The sequence below is a fragment of the Tupaia chinensis genome, unplaced genomic scaffold (genome assembly GCF_000334495.1).
Source record: "Tupaia chinensis unplaced genomic scaffold, TupChi_1.0 Scaffold142100_1, whole genome shotgun sequence".
Lineage (NCBI taxonomy): Eukaryota > Metazoa > Chordata > Mammalia > Scandentia > Tupaiidae > Tupaia > Tupaia belangeri.
In genome coordinates this window covers 283,681-298,517 of record NW_006201951.1, presented here as the reverse complement: position 1 = coordinate 298,517, position 14,837 = coordinate 283,681, and the positions used below count along the sequence as shown (strand labels likewise).

Sequence of the window (14,837 nt, the reverse complement as noted above, 5' to 3'; positions counted from 1 at the left end):
TCCTTCATTCCCTCTCCAGCTTTTCTGTAGCTGGTGTCGCTGCAGAGAGCAGTGTGCTAACGTGGGAGGGCCTTTAACTTGGTACGACGGCCCTCCCCTGTGCATAATGCGTGGAAATAAGGGTTAGTAAAATGATTCACAGGCACGGGGGTGGCAGCGGACCCGGGACAGCCGGGACAGCAGCGGGCTTCAGCTCGTGCTCGGAGTGGACTCCCCAGGCTAGGTCTGTTTCCCACCTCCCTCCGTGGCACTGCCCGGTGGGCGTGCTCCCCAGGGCAGAGTTTCATGGTGTGTGCATTTTGTGCATAGGTTCCGAGGCACGGAAGCCGTCCTCAGGAAGCACAGAGCAGACGGCACCAGGAGACAGCGCTGGGTACATGGAAGTTTCTCTGGACTCCCTGGATCTCCGTGTCGGAGCGACCCTGTCCTCCCCGGCAGAAGGTGAATGTGGGTGTCGCACGGTGGCTGGCACTGTCGAGCTGCTTGGCCACCGGCTCCTGTGAGAGCACGGTGCCCCAGTGTCTGTGGTAGAGTGTGTGATCGCACGCGGGGTGCACCCAGGGGACCCTCTCAGGCCCCGTGCAAGGCCAGTCCGTAGTGGAACATGTGCCCCTCTCCTGCGGGGCCCCGAGCGGGCGTGGCCTGTCTGCTGCAGTCCTGCCCAGACCTGGGGCCACCGTCGGGTGTGCCCCTCGTGGCTTCTGCTCGCTCTTGTGCTGAAGGGTGCCTTCTGGGTGGTCATGCTTGCCGCCCCAGCTGCAGCCTGTGATGGAGCTCCGCTGCACAAGGCCACTTAGGACCGTGAGTGCCCGCATTGCCAGCTCCTGGCGAAAGTCACACTTTCTATTGGGTTTTTGTTTAAACACTCTTTTCTTGAAATTTGCTGTAGGGCACATGCACTTGCCAGAGAGAGACAGGGAAAGTGAGAAACCACCCCTGGGGGTATGGGGACGCTGCAGTCTCTTCTCCACTCTCCTCTTGGGATTTTGGGCACGCGTGCACATGCGCCAGCTTCCGGGTCCAGGACTCAAACCTCTTTTACCGCCACAACCCTGGCTAGCCCCGCTTTTCATTTTTAAGTCACTTAACACTCCTTTATCAATGAGAAGGAGCTAATGACGGTGGGTTATTTTTGAGCCTCTTGGGAACAGTGCGTGAGAAAGTGAGGTCTCGTGGCTTCTTCAGGCCACTGGGTTCTGCAGGTGTGCGTGTGCATTGTCGCAGGGCGTTAACAAGTCATTTTTTAAATGACAGATAAGTAGCTTCGAGATGTGATCTCTGATGGAGGTTTGATTCACCAGTGTAGTTTAGGAAATCTCATCTTTAGTTTAAGACATCAATCGTGGGACGAGCAGTTAGTGTAATGGCTATGTCGCTGGACTCCCACGTAGTCGACCGCTGTTTGCGTCCCGGACCCGGTGGCTTAGAACTCACGCCGGATGCGTGTGCTTGCGTGCCCAAGATCCGGAGAGGAGAATGGAGGAGAAGGGATTGTGGCGTGACCATCCCCCCTGGGGGGTGATTTCTCGCTTTCTGTCTCTCTGTCTCTCTCTGGTGAGCGCACACGCCCTATAGAAAAAAAACTCTCAAAAAAAAAAAAAATCAATCATTGGCCTGTCCATGATCGAAACAAAGACTTTTTTCCATCTTACACCCGAAAGAACAAACTTTTTGGAGGTCATGAAGCCCTTCCCATGCTTTCTTCTGGGTTAATAAGCGCAACAGCGTTCTCAAGTTCCCTAGCCTTCTTTTGTTTCGGAGGTCTCAGGGAGTCCAGAGGTGGTTGCGTAGACAGTACCCCGTTGGCTGGATGACTTCTCTCCCAGGCAGTGGGGACTCCTGCTGCTGGGCTCGCAGAGCAGTGAGGCTGAGTGAGGTGCAACTCAGGGCCCTGCCCGGGGCTGATTTTCTTTTTAAATGGCGGAGGGCACTTGTGCCTGCCAGAGAGGAGGGGAGCTCAGCCCCAGGTGTGTGCAGTGCTGCCGTCCACGCTCCCGCATCGTGGCCTCCTACTCAGGTTTGGGGCCTGTGTGCACATGCACCTGGCCTGCTTTTCAGGCCTCTGGGGCCAGGTCCACAGCACAGACTCAGCGTAGCTGCTGGGCCCCAGGCTGGCCCTGCCTGGGAGCGTTGAGACTCTGCCCTGGTGAAAGCGAAGGTCCACGGTATCAACCTGAGGAGTGACCGAAGGGGCAGTGGTGGCAGACAGGCCCGGTGGGAGCCAGGTGGAGCAGTAGTCAGAGAGGAGCTACTCCGCAGAGGCTTCCTTGGATCCCAGACAAAGACTGGAGCTGTGCTGGGAATGAGCGTGCGTGATGGGGGACAGCCCTGCGGCCCTGTTGTGGCAGTCAGGCAGGGCGTATTTGTGCGTTCACCAGAGTAGACCGTGGCTTGTGGGCAGGGCGTATCGTGTGCGTTCATCGGAGCAGACCGCAGCTTGTGGGCCAGCAGCTCCACACCAGAAATGGTCTGGGCTCTGCCAAGGGAGGCCAGGGCAGGGCATGCGGATGAGCCTGGGCACAACAAGGATTCGGGCCTGGGGGGCACGGCTGCGTCACTGTCCTGCTGGGCCTCCCCAGTCGTGTGGTCACGGTGGCCTTGGGCCACCAGACTTGGCTTTCTTTACTGTGGCAGTTAGGAAGCGAGGTCGGGGCCCCCCTGGCTGTGGGGCCTGGTGCCCCCGGGGACCTTGCAGGCCAGTTCTCCGTTTTAATTTACTTAGCTGTGTGTTGTGCGGTGTGGGACAGGACCTTGTTGCTGTTCACTGGAGGCTCTGCAGTGTTGGCGGGCCTCACGTCTGCTTTGACCGGTCTGCAGAGAGGCTGCGGTGTGTCCGCTTCCTCCAGAGCAGCAGTCCCTGTAGCCCGGTCAGACCCCTGGGGTCTCTGGCAGCCGCTGTAGAGAGCAGCCATCTGAAAACGCGGTACGGCCTGTAGACACGTGCAGAGGCACTTTGGGAGCTGCCCTAGCAGTGGCTGTGCGAGCGTTTCCACAGAGCCTCCTGCATGTTGCGGGCTCTCTTCCTGTCCTGCTGATGCCCGAGACCCAGTACGAGGCTAAGGGAAGCCACCCATGTTTATCAGATTCTCCTCCAAAAAGATCGGAGAAATCACATGGGGCCGGTCGTTTTCATGTCTTGAACAATATACGTCCCAGAACAACTGGCTTTGCATTCCATTTCCCCTTCCCCCATCTTCTGCCGGTTCGGTTCCTGGTCGCAACTTCTCCACCAGAGAAGCTATGCCCACCCGACCTTCGCTTTTCTGTACTCGTGTGTTTTTTGTGTGTGTTATTGGGTCTGTTTCTCACCCACAGCCCTCCCCACTCAGAGAAGCGTGTTCCGCTGAGCTGGTCCCTGCCCCCTGTGGCTGGCCAGGGCTGCCTCTAAACTCTCCCACTGCCTTGGCTGTGGGGATGTCCGGCTGCGGCCCGGCCCTGTCCCGCCGTGGGGCTCAGCCCCGCCCTCCTGCATGTCTGTGGCTTCCATCCACTGAAGGTGGGACGGGCCACTGCCATTCACATGTCTACCCCAGGCACGCACTAGTTTGTCTCTGTCTCTGGCTCTCTCCTTGGTGTGTGTGTCTGGGCCGCGTCTCGACATGTTGCCGTCTGGGCCTCAGTTCCTGCCCCCACCTCACCTCCCACGCAGCAGGAGCTGCGGCGCCATCGCCCGGGGCCAGTGGTCTCTGTCTGTAAACGCCACCCTTGCCCTCCTCCAGCCTCACTCATGGCTCTAGGACTGTCGGAGTCGGAATTACGGCCTAGACAGCGAATAGGCTGTTACCAGAAGCCTTCCAGATGGAGTGTCTGTGTCATGTAACTAAAACAAGCTCGCGTGAATGCTTCTCTGTGTGAAAACCGGACGGGTTAGGAGCTGCCGACGGAGGTAGAACCTCCCTGGAGCCTGTGCTCTGGGCTGAGCGCGTGTGGTACCAGGTCAGTGTCGGCCCTGGCGGTGCCATGCTGGTTACAGGGCAGGCTGCACCTCATGCAGCCCCAGTGTGGACTGGACAGGCATGTGGCCCCGCTGTGTCCCCTCCCAGGTCCACACGCCACACACCCTGTGCTGTTTTGGTCTCCATGCCCGTCAGGTCCCTAGACAGACAGTCCCTCTGCAGTCAGGCTGCATGGCTAACACGTCTCTGTGTGCCCGTAGGGCTGGCCAACGGCCCGGACGCACTGGAGACGGACGGCCTTCAGGAAGTGCCTCTGTGCAGCTGCCGGATGGAGACCCCACGGAGCCGAGAGATCACCACTCTGGCCAACAACCAGTGCATGGCCACTGAGCGTGTGGACCACGAGGTGAGGAACTGCCCCACCCAGCCCGCAGGAGGCTGGCCGGCAAGTGTCCCCAAAACCCGGGCTGTGAGCCTCTGCTCTGCCCCTTCCCGGCTGCTGTGCGGGATAGGAGCATGAGCAGACTGCACGGCCAGCGCACGGGCAGCTTGGGGCCCTGCGGGTTGTGTTCCAGACCACTGCAGTCTTGTGAGTGCTGTGGCGGACCACACGCATGTCTGTCTGCCATGCATAGGGAGGCTGTGTCACCACACCAGGGCCTCCACTTGCATTGGCCCCGTGCCGCGGCTGCATCTGGTCGGCAGCACCTGGGCCTTCACGAGCCGTGGCCTCGGCTAGCGGGGCACCTCTCGGAGTCGACGGCTTGGGTAGTGCTTCCGAGGGCTGGGCTGCCACAGCACAGCAGTTTCTTAAAATACGACAGCGAGGAGTTTATCGCATCAGCCGACTCTCCCTTTCATGAAAGACTTCTCTGCAGCGGGTGATGTCCGGTAGCATTTGGCTTGCCATAGAATTTCTTTAAAAACTGTAGTCATTTGGAACCAGCGGTTGGCGTAATGGCTATGTCGCTGGACTCCCACGTAGTCGACTGCGGTTCGTGTCCCGGACCTGGTGGCTTAAACTCACGCCGGGCGTGTGTTCGTGCGTGCCCAAGATCCCGAGAGGAGAATGGAGGAGAAAGGATTGTGGCGTGGCCATCCTCCCTGGGGGTGATTTTTCGCTTTCTGTCTCTCCGTCTCTCTCTGTCTTTCTGGCAAGCACACGCGCCCTATAGCAGAAACTTCTCAAAACAAAACAAAAACTGTAGTCATTCCCCCCACCCCCAGCTCTGGCTCTGCTGTTCCCACTGAATCTGCATACCAGTCTAACCCTCTGTTGTTGGCGCGAAGCTCCGGAGTGGCACCACTGGGGTGGACGCCATCCTCAGACAGCACTGCCTCTGCTGGTCTGTAGAAGCAGCTCCTCATTTTGAAAGTCAGTTTGTGTTTTAAAGTTTATTCATCCATTTCTTCTGTAAGAGAGGCAGAGAGACAGGCTCTCCGAGTGCGGTCTTCACACCACAGCCCTCTAGCTGGGGCTCTCCTGGATTATGGACAGGCACATGTGCGGGTGCTTGAAGGGTGCAGACCCAGACCGCATGTGCGGGACCAGCTGTACCCTCCTGGCCCTGGCCCTGGCCCTGTCACAACGCGGGCTGCATGTGTAGCTCTGGTCCTCACTGCTTCTGCCGTGTCCACAGCCACCTCCTGCCCTGAGGTCCCAGCCCCTCAGGCATCTGGGAGTGGGACCCCTCCGTCCCGAGCCATGATGATGCGTGTCCGACCTCTCACCCTGAGTTACGAATGTCCTGAGGGTCTAGGAGGGCAGGTTTTCTAGAAGATGAGTCTACCCGTGGCAACCGCGCCTCAGAGGGTGTGCATTTTAGACGAGGCCTTCACGCTGAGACCCCTGGGCCCCTGGGCTGCAGGGGTGCTGACCTTCCTCTTCTCACCATCGCCTTGGGTCCTGGTGCGTTGTCGGAGAGCGGGAGTGTCTGAGAGGACGCTTTTTCTGGAGCTGCAGGTCCCAACACTGAGCTTCAGGTGTTCAGGAAACGAGGTTGTGACAGACGTGTGGTTGTCTGGGCACCACTGTCCCTCGTGTAGACCAGGCCGGGGCCTCGAGAGTCTCAGTGAGTGGGCGCTGGCTTTGCCAGAGTCGCCTGCGCGTCAGCCCCTTCGGTGAGGCAGCCGTTATCTGAAGCCTCGTGGCTGGCGTGCACCCCACCTAGCTGTGCCGCCTGGACAGCGTCTGCGCCTGGGGACACTCTGCTGCACGGAAAGCCCGTTGCTAGTACGGCCACTGCCTCCATGACCTCAGTTGGGTCTTCGGGTCCCCGCTCCGGTCTCTGCCTCTGCTCGCACTCCACGTCGGGACCCTTCTTTCTCAGATCAGCTCGCAGCCCCCACCTCCCAGCCTGCACAGGCCGGAGCCAGGAGGGTCTCAAAGTCTGTCTTGCTCTTACCATTGGGTGTCGCATGAGCAGGCCTCTCGTTGCCTCTGAAGATGTGACCATACTCCTGACTGGACGGCCGTGGCGCACTCTCACCGCTGGCCTGCTCGGACTGTGCCTGCTTCCTCTCTGAGCTTAGTCGTTTCTAGCTTTTGCTTCACGGTGAGACGCCTGCACCTCTGACCACCACAAGGTGTTCACTGGCCTAGTTTCAGGTCTTCATGTCTCGAGAGTAGGAAGGCCCGGGGTGTGAGCGGCCAGAGTGCACACGGCTGTGTTGGCCACGTGCGTCTCAGGCAGCTGCGGTTCCTGCTGCACTGGAGCAGCTGGAGTGAGGCGAGAAACCGGTGGTCACGAGTCCATGGGGCAGGTGAAGTAGTAAGGGGCAGGGAGGTCTCACAGGAGTTGCCAGACCGTGGGCACGTGCGGTCAGGACTGCTCCACGCGATGTCGCCGCAAGTGCAGGGAGGAGGTAGCTCGTGGGGAGACAACAGGGTGAGACAGAATCAAAACACAGTCAGAGGCCAGCCTGTGCGTGGTGGTCAGGGTGGCTGGGTCCACATGGCCCACTACGGTTCAAGTCCCAGATACTGGGGGTGCCTGTGTGTGCGTGCCCAAAAGGAGGGAGAGGTGAAGGAGAGAGGATCGCAGCCGGCCCTGCCTGGTGGAGGTGCCCCGCCAGGTCAGGCTTCCCGCGAGGAGGGCAGCGCAGAGACGTTGATGGAAAGGGCTGCGTGGAGCTTCTCTCTACGACCGTACTTGAATCGAAGCTCTCCCTACCTCGCAGCAGACTGAGAAGTTAGGACTGAGCCGCTGGCTGGGCAGGCCTGGCCTAGCGTGGGCCACCCTGTCCTAATGGGAGCCAGGCGCCAGTTCTGTGAGCTGGCGACCGTTGCTCTCCCAGTGTCCTTGCCCCAGTGACCCTGCTACCCTCGTTCTCTCTGGAACAGAAGAGGAAGAACGGGCACAGGAAAAAAGAGTTCACGCTTCCTGAGAATTTCTCCAAGTCTTCTTGCAAGATTTCTGGCAGCCCTGGTTGCCATGTGGCTGAAGCTGGCTGTGGGCTGTGGGCTGTGGACTGTGGGAGGGGCCGAGTGGTGGGTTCCATGGTGAGGGGTCAGCTCGGCTCCTGCCCACCCAGCCCTGCTGGAGGAGGTGGCTCCTTGGTCTGCTACTTTTCTGGGGTGTGTGTGGCTGTCTCGCCAGTGAGGTTTCACGTCGTGGTCAGCGTAGGTGGTTTGAGCCCTAACTAAGCTGTAGGGTAAGGGATGTTAATAGCCGCGTGCTCCCTGCTCCACCCGCAGGCCTCCAGCTGGGGGCCTGTGTCCGTGTGACAACCCTGTGGCCCCGGCTGTGTTGCCATATCTCGTGGGGCGGGGGCTGTGTCACCAGGGCCCCCAGGAAGGGCGGGAGGCCCTGCTGTGCACAGAGCACTGCTGGGACCAGCAGAGCCAGTGGGGTGTCTGGCCTTCGATAGGGTGTCAGAGCAGCCAGCCAGGTCAGTTTGCCAGACCGCAGGCCCGGCAGAGCCCCCTTAAACCTGGATTAGGGAGAATTAATCCATGTTGTGTTCGGTCTTCCCGGTGAATTCGATTCTCTGCTCCCATGTTCCCAGTTCCACCTGCTCGCCCAGAGTAAGAAGCGGCCTCAGTTCTGTGGGGCATGCAGGTTGTTGGCAAGCCTGTGCCCTCATGGCAGCTGCTGTCCTGGGCCCACGTGCCTTCCCCACAGCGCCCCTTTCTGCCTTTCTCAGGAAGGGCCTGTTCCGTGTGAGGAGGTGCAGAGCGCAGCCAGCCCTAGCCCGTGTGGCTCCCCCTTCCAGCATTTTGTCCCCTCTTAGGTAAACAACATGGGGCCAGGAGGTGGCGTGGTGGTTAAGGTGCTGGACTCCCACATGGCCAACCACAGTTTGAGTCCTGGACCTGGCAGCTTGCTTTCTCACGTAACCCCTGTCTCTCTCTCTCTCTCTCTGGTGAAATTTGAAGAAGAATAATGATGAATAAAACTAAATTAAAAATAGTGCTTTTTTTAAAAAAAAAAAATACAAAAGCAAACTCCTTAGTGGTAAAATCCACTAAGTATCTTAGAACCTGTCTTCATGTCTATAAAAGAGAAAAGTAGAGCCTTGTAGTGCGTTCCCATGTGCTGGACAGCAGCCTGCTGGGCCCAGCGTGTCCCAGTCCCGGCCTGCTAGTGCGTGTCCTTCCTGCCTTGCCCCACCTGGATCAGACCAGAGGGACTGACTGTCAGAGCGACGCTGCCTCTCCCCAAGAACGCCCTCCCGCATCCCTCCCTGCTCTCATGCTGCTGACTGGGAAGGAACCGGGCCCCACTCTGAGTCTGGCTGCGGTGTCCTTGTGCCGTGGCTCCCCTCGTCCCTGCAGCCTGGAGGGTCGACCTGAAGGGTTGTAGGTTGTGTTCCAAGCCTTAGTGTCAGCAAGGGTGCTCTGGAGGGGACTCAGAGCCAAGGAGCCTTGAGAGGGCTTGGGTTTCCCTGGCACCCCGTGCCCTCCCCGTCAGCCTTTTGTCTGGCTTGTCACCACCCTCTGCAGCCATGGTCTGAGTCCAGAAGCTGCAGAATCACAGCCAGGAGGGGGCACGGAGGTCCAGACGCTGACCTCGCATGGCCGATGGCGTGGTTTTGGGCCTCGGCCTGGCAGCCTGAAAACCACCCTGGCACATGCATGTGCAGAAAGCCCAGGAGCGGGATGGGGGAGGAGGGGCTGCATCGTGGTCGTGCCCCAGGAGGGTGATCTCACCTCCCCGATGTCTGTCTCTCTAGTGAGCACATGCGCCCTGTAGTGAAAAAAATGTTAAAAGCTGCGCCACGGCAGTGTCAGTCCCGTCTTCCTCCTCCAGTTCCTGGCTGGCATTCCTCAGTGTGGAAGACCCTCCTCATGTGGCAGGCTATTTGGGCCCTGAGCTGCATCTCATCCTGGAGAGGCACTGTGCTTGCTTTCTCTTCCCAGGGGCATGGACGGGTGCCCTGGTGAGCCCAGTGGCCTGTGGGCCGGGACTTGCTCTGTCCCTGCTCCCTCCTCCCTCCTGTCGGCATTCTTAGGAACTGTGGTCTTTGAGCGTTCAATGCATTGTGAATACTCTGGTTGTCATATTAAACGTAGACCCAAAAACCACACAGTGCACGTGTTGGGCTTCAGGGATGGTTTCAGGTGAGCCCTGGTAACTGCCAAACGGGTCAGGAAACACAAGGGGATTTTTACAGTTAGTGGGAAATTGAAAATGAGTTTGTTCTGGTGTAAAACAAAAATCAAGATACATATATAGCTTTCTCATAATATGTATTTTCCATGAACTTTTTGAAGTTACGTGCACACGTGTGTACACACACCTGCACACTTGCACATGTGACGTGCGTACGCACACACACACACACCCCAGCAGCTGCTTCCTACCCCCGCCTCCCACACACTGAATAGCCACTCTTTGGCCTCCCGAGCGGTGATGCTGCCGCGTGCTTGTCCCTTGTCACTGTCTGTCCTCGGCCTCTGTGCCGCTCCCTGACCTGCACTGTCCTTATCTGTGGGACCCGGCCTTGGCTCCCTGGAGGCCTCGCCACCTGCACCTGCAGCTCCCTATCCAAGCGTTCCCGCGTGCAAACCAGAGCATAGTGGGGCTTGTGTATGAACGCCTGACGGGTCACTTCTTTGCGTGGAGACACAGGTTGTCCTGGCTTTTGCCTTGTTACCCTCTTTTCTTTTCTTTTCTTTCTTTCTTTCTTTTTTTTTTTTTTTTTTGGAGAGGTTTTCACATAGGGCGCATGCACTCGCCAGACAGACAGAGAGAGACAGAGAGACAGAAAGCGAGAAATCACCCCCCAGGGGGGATGGCCATGCCGCAATCCCTTCTCCTCCATTCTCCTCTCAGGATCCTGGGCACGCACACCCGCCCGGCGTGAGTTTAAGCCACGGGTTATAGGGCGCATGCACTCGCCAGACAGACAGAGAGAGACAGAGAGACAGAAAGCGAGAAATCACCCCCCAGGGGGGATGGCCATGCCGCAATCCCTTCTCCTCCATTCTCCTCTCAGGATCCTGGGCACGCACACCCGCCCGGCGTGAGTTTAAGCCACGGGTCCGGAACGTGAACCGTGGTCGACTACGTGGGAGTCTGGCGACATAGCCATTACGCTAACTGCTGGTCCCCTGCCTTGTTACCCTCTTCATCGTCAGCCCCCCATGGGGTCAGAGGTCACAGCTGTCACGATGACAGGCAGGCCTTCCATGCCCCTTGTCGTGTGGCCACGAGGTATGCCACGGCCGTGGTGCCGCGGGACCGTGCAGGGCAGGAGTCCCACTCAGTGCTAGGAAAGAAAGTGGGCGGTGGGCAAAGTGGTGATTGAGTGTCACGTGCTGCACGTCGCTAAGCCATGCCTGCCGAGTCTGGCTGTGGTGTCAGAGGGGAGTGTCCGCTGCAGAAGCAGACATGATCCCGCTTTCTTACGTCGAGTAGATGTGAGAGACTTTTGCAGATAATAACTAAAACACTGCCACTCACTGAAATTTTTCTTTCTAAAATAGTTTTCTTTAAAACGTGTTGTCCATGCTAACCTAAGTCTATTGTTAGCTTTAAATGGTGTTTACGACGTCCCTACTCCACTTGCAGTGTGGTCGCTGGTAGATGCAGCCCACATGAACAGAAGTCTCAAGTATCAGAAGACCTTGTCACCAGAGGCCCCAGAACCGTGGACCACCCTCGTGCTCCATATCTGTGGTCTCCATCCCATTCCGACTCTGCTCCCAGCACAGGGTCCAGGCTCAAGGGCTGGCTGGGGGCCACGTTGGAGAGTTCTGGATGCTCATGGCCCCTGTGGCCTCCCCAGTGCGGGAGGGCCAGCCCCTCGGGAGGAACCTGCTCTGCTTCCAGGGCCCCCTCACCCCAGTCTAGGCAGTGCTGTATGCACTCCCCATCTGCCCACCATACCGGCCCCTAGCTCAGGCTGGCCGTTCGCCCTGCCCTCTCGCTGTCACGTGAGCTGGTTTACTGTCCGTGGGTTTGGTCTGCTCTGGGTGCCCCTTCTGTGTGGTGCTGTGGGCCCTGCCGTGCCCTGTGCTCATGCTCAGTCTTGGGCTGGCCAGAGCAGCCCCTCAGAGGACACAGCGCTGTCTGCTGTATGTGCGGTCAGGCTGGGGTGCAGTGGACACACTGGGGCCATCACCACTTCCACGCAGGGTTCTGGAAGCTCTGACAGGTGCAGCGCGTCCAGGGACTACAACGCGTCCCGTGTGGGCCTTCCACCCCCTTGCGCCTGCTGCACCGGCGTTGAGGAAGAGCCCCAGAGTCTGCTGCAGGCCGTGTCCTGTCCACCTGTCAGACTGCACAGGGTTCTCTGTTGGCATGTGTGCCCTGGAGATTTTCTTGGTGACCCGATTCCGTCGTGTGCAGCGTCCCCGTCTGCCTCAAGGAAGGGTCCAGCTCAGGAGGTCCACGGTGCCGGCTCCGACATGGCGTCTCAGCGCTCTTCGGATCGGTGTCTGATGGCACATCTCTTCTGTCCTCTTCCTGATTTAGAAAGTTTAATATTTCTTCAGAGACAGAGAGAGGTCGCATCCGGTAGGTTCTTGACACCGCACTCCACCCCAGCCACTCGCCTCCCTGGATTGTGGGCAGGCGTGTGGCTGGCACTCAGGCAGGTCTTCAGACCTGAACCGGAACCTCCGGGTGGGCTGCCTCAGCGCGTGCTCCCGCCCAGCCCTCCGCGTCGGCTCTGCCTCTGCCTTGGCCTTTACGGTGAGTTTCTCACAGGTGCCACCTACTTGAGTTTGCTCTTTGAACTTAGCTGTCTTTTTAAAGGTCAGTGTGTTTAGATCATCTCTGTTTAAAGTAATTATTATGATTCAACCTCTCGATAGTTTTCCACTTAGACCATCTCTTATTCCCTTTTTCCTCATTTTCTCTCCTTTGGATTGAAATGTTTTGTGAGTCCGATTTATTCCAGTCCTGGTGGGCTGTCCCACCTTTTCCTGTTCACAGTGGTGCCTTACAGAGCCTGCCTTCCGCAAGGGAGGAGAGTGGAGAGTAGGAGTCTCACGGTCGCCCGGGTCCGAACGCTCCCTCCCGCCTTGACGCGCTGAGTCCGAGAAGCCCGCCTGCCGCTGCTGTTCCACTTCAAGTGGTCGGTTGTCACTCAGGGTTGTCGACCCTAGAATGTCTTCACCCTCATCGGAAATCGCACCTAGAGGTCTGGATGTCCTCATCCAGGCCCGCCCACCACCTGGCGTTAATTTGCTAATGACCCCACCGGCTTCTTTGTTTGGGTAGCTCAGGTCAGCTGGTAATGAGTTTTCTCACCTTCTGTTTTCAAAGACATGGGCTGGGTGGTGGCAAAGTGGGCCGGATCTGGGCTGGTGACTGGGCTTGCACACGTGCCCACATCCGAGCCATGGGAGGCCCCGCTGGGGTTTCCTCTCTCAGAAGATGAGTGAAATCTAAGAAGCACCTGCAGTTGCTCAAGGCTGTTTGGTGGCATCGGGCTTGTCCCCACCCACCTGGGCGTTAGTGAGACCCAGCCGCAAGCTCTTAACCTTTGCCCCTCACAAGGGCAGTTCTTCCTCTGGCTGCTCCAGAATTCTCACTTCATCTTTCTTTATTGACTTAAAGATTTTACGCTTCCGTTCTGTCTGCATGGCATGGAACGTTTGCTCTTCTTCTCTGAGTTTCTTGCACCTGTTTAGTCAGGAGCCCCTGCCCAGCCTCTGTCTCTTCAGCCTTGTGCTGCCTCTCTTCTCTTTCCGGGGCTCCAGTCGCATGCACGTGGGGGTTCATCACTGTCCCACGATTCTGCAAGTTCTGCTTTTTTTGTTTGTTCATATTTCAGGGTTAGATAGTTTGTATTAGCCTTTAAAAATAGTCACTAATTCTTCCTTATTGAGCACATCTTTGAGCTAGTCAGAGGTGTTTTTCTGTTACCCTGTTTTTAAATTTGTAACAATTACATTCTATTTTCTTTTTCTTTTATTTGCCTGCATGTGAGTACACTTGCCAGAGAGGAGGAGGCATATGAAGCTGAGAAAGCCCCCCTCACAGGAAACGATCACACCACAGTCCCTTTTCCTCTCTCTCCCTCGTTTAGGGATTTGGGGCACACACACACACAGTGTGTTTTTTAAGTTGCTGAGTCCAGAATACACACCATGCAGTGGGCCATGTGGGGTCTAGTCACTGTAACATCAGGCTGTGAGCTGGCCCTGTGTGCTTTGCCGTCAAGTTCCCAGTCTGTTCCACAACATCTCGGCCCTGTTCGCATCTGCTGCTATGGCAGTCAGACCCCTCTAGTGCAGGACTTAGGAGCCTTAGCGCCCTCGGTGCTGGGGCTGGTGATGGTTAGGGGCCGTCCTGTGGTGCCGGCTGTTGGGGGCACCCTTGGTGTGTACCCACGAGAGGCCAGTTACACTCTCTGACTGTGACAGCCGTCAGTGTCTCCAGATACTGCCAGCTGTCCCTGGAAGGCAGGGACGGAATGTCCCCTTACTGAGAGTCACTGAGAGTACTCGGGCTGGGTGCCGAGAGCCACCCTGCTCTGTCCCACCCTAGTCTCTGAGCCTCCTGTGTGCGTTTGCCTCATGGGGACAGGCAGGGTCTACAGTCCTGCTCTCCCCGGTGAGTTGCTGCATTTCTTGGCCAGGAAGCCGAGTCCTCTGTCATGTGTGCAGGGTACTGTAGCTCTCACTCTCTTGGGTGTTTGTGGCTTTCTTAGTGGCTGTCAGAGCTTCACGTTGCGTCCAGCAGCCCACGCCAGTGCGTGGCCACGTGCCGGAGCACTGGGGGTCCGCGTGCCCAGCAGCCCTCTGCCCCAGCTCAGAGCCCTGAGGGGCCAAGACCTCGGTCCCTCTACATTTCCTACTGCAGCCCTGAGGCCCTGTGTGCAGCATGCTTGGTCCCAGGTCCCAGGGCTCTGGTCTCACTACTCTGCCCACGGCTGGCCTCCGATGGCCCAGGCCCCCTGCACGCACACATCCACTGCCCTCTGACTCCAGCCAAGCCCTCTCCCACCTTGCCGTCCTTGGTTTCTGTCCAAGAAGGGCTCCTGGTCCTCTGCCACAGTGCACCACCATCTGTGGTGGCCCTCTGCCATGGCGCATCACTGCCATCTGTGGTGGCCCTCTGCACGGCGCATCGCTGTCATCTGTGGTGGCCCTCTGCCACGGCACATCACTGTCTGTGGTGGCCCTCTGCCACGGCGCATCACCGTCTGTGGTGGCCTCCTCCCCTGGGCCCTGACCCCTATGCTGCAGGCGTGTGGGAACGCCAGCCAGCCTTGACCCGCTGCTCGCTTGGTCAGCTCCTGGCTGAGCACCTGTCATGGCTGGGCCCTTCCGGGTCCAGGACGGGAGCTGTCCCCAAGACTGCGTTGACCCTGGTCTCGTCTGGTTGCAGCTGGGCCGGTGCACGAACAGCGTGGTCAAGTTCGAGCTGATGCGCCCGTCCAGCAGGGCGCCGCTGCTGGTGCTGTGCGAGGACCACCGCAGCCGCATGGTGAAGCACCAGTGCTGCCCCGGCTGCGGCTGCTTCTGCACGGGGGGGAAAAGCC

General features: G+C 58.4%; 1 protein-coding gene across 2 annotated transcripts in view; it reads left to right on the top strand.

Moving 5' to 3' along the window:
* Positions 1-14,837, top strand: part of EHMT1 (euchromatic histone lysine methyltransferase 1) — a 91,691-nt gene that overhangs the window by 47,635 nt on the left and 29,219 nt on the right. For both annotated transcript variants that reach the window (XR_003547009.1, XM_014582046.2), the window contains exons 9-11: positions 310-441; positions 4,157-4,302; positions 14,684-14,825. Coding sequence is in view for 1 of the 2 variants with exons in the window: in XM_014582046.2 (XP_014437532.1) it covers positions 310-441; positions 4,157-4,302; positions 14,684-14,825 (420 nt within the window). In the remaining variant the exon portion in view is untranslated. The remainder of the gene's footprint in view (positions 1-309; positions 442-4,156; positions 4,303-14,683; positions 14,826-14,837) is intronic.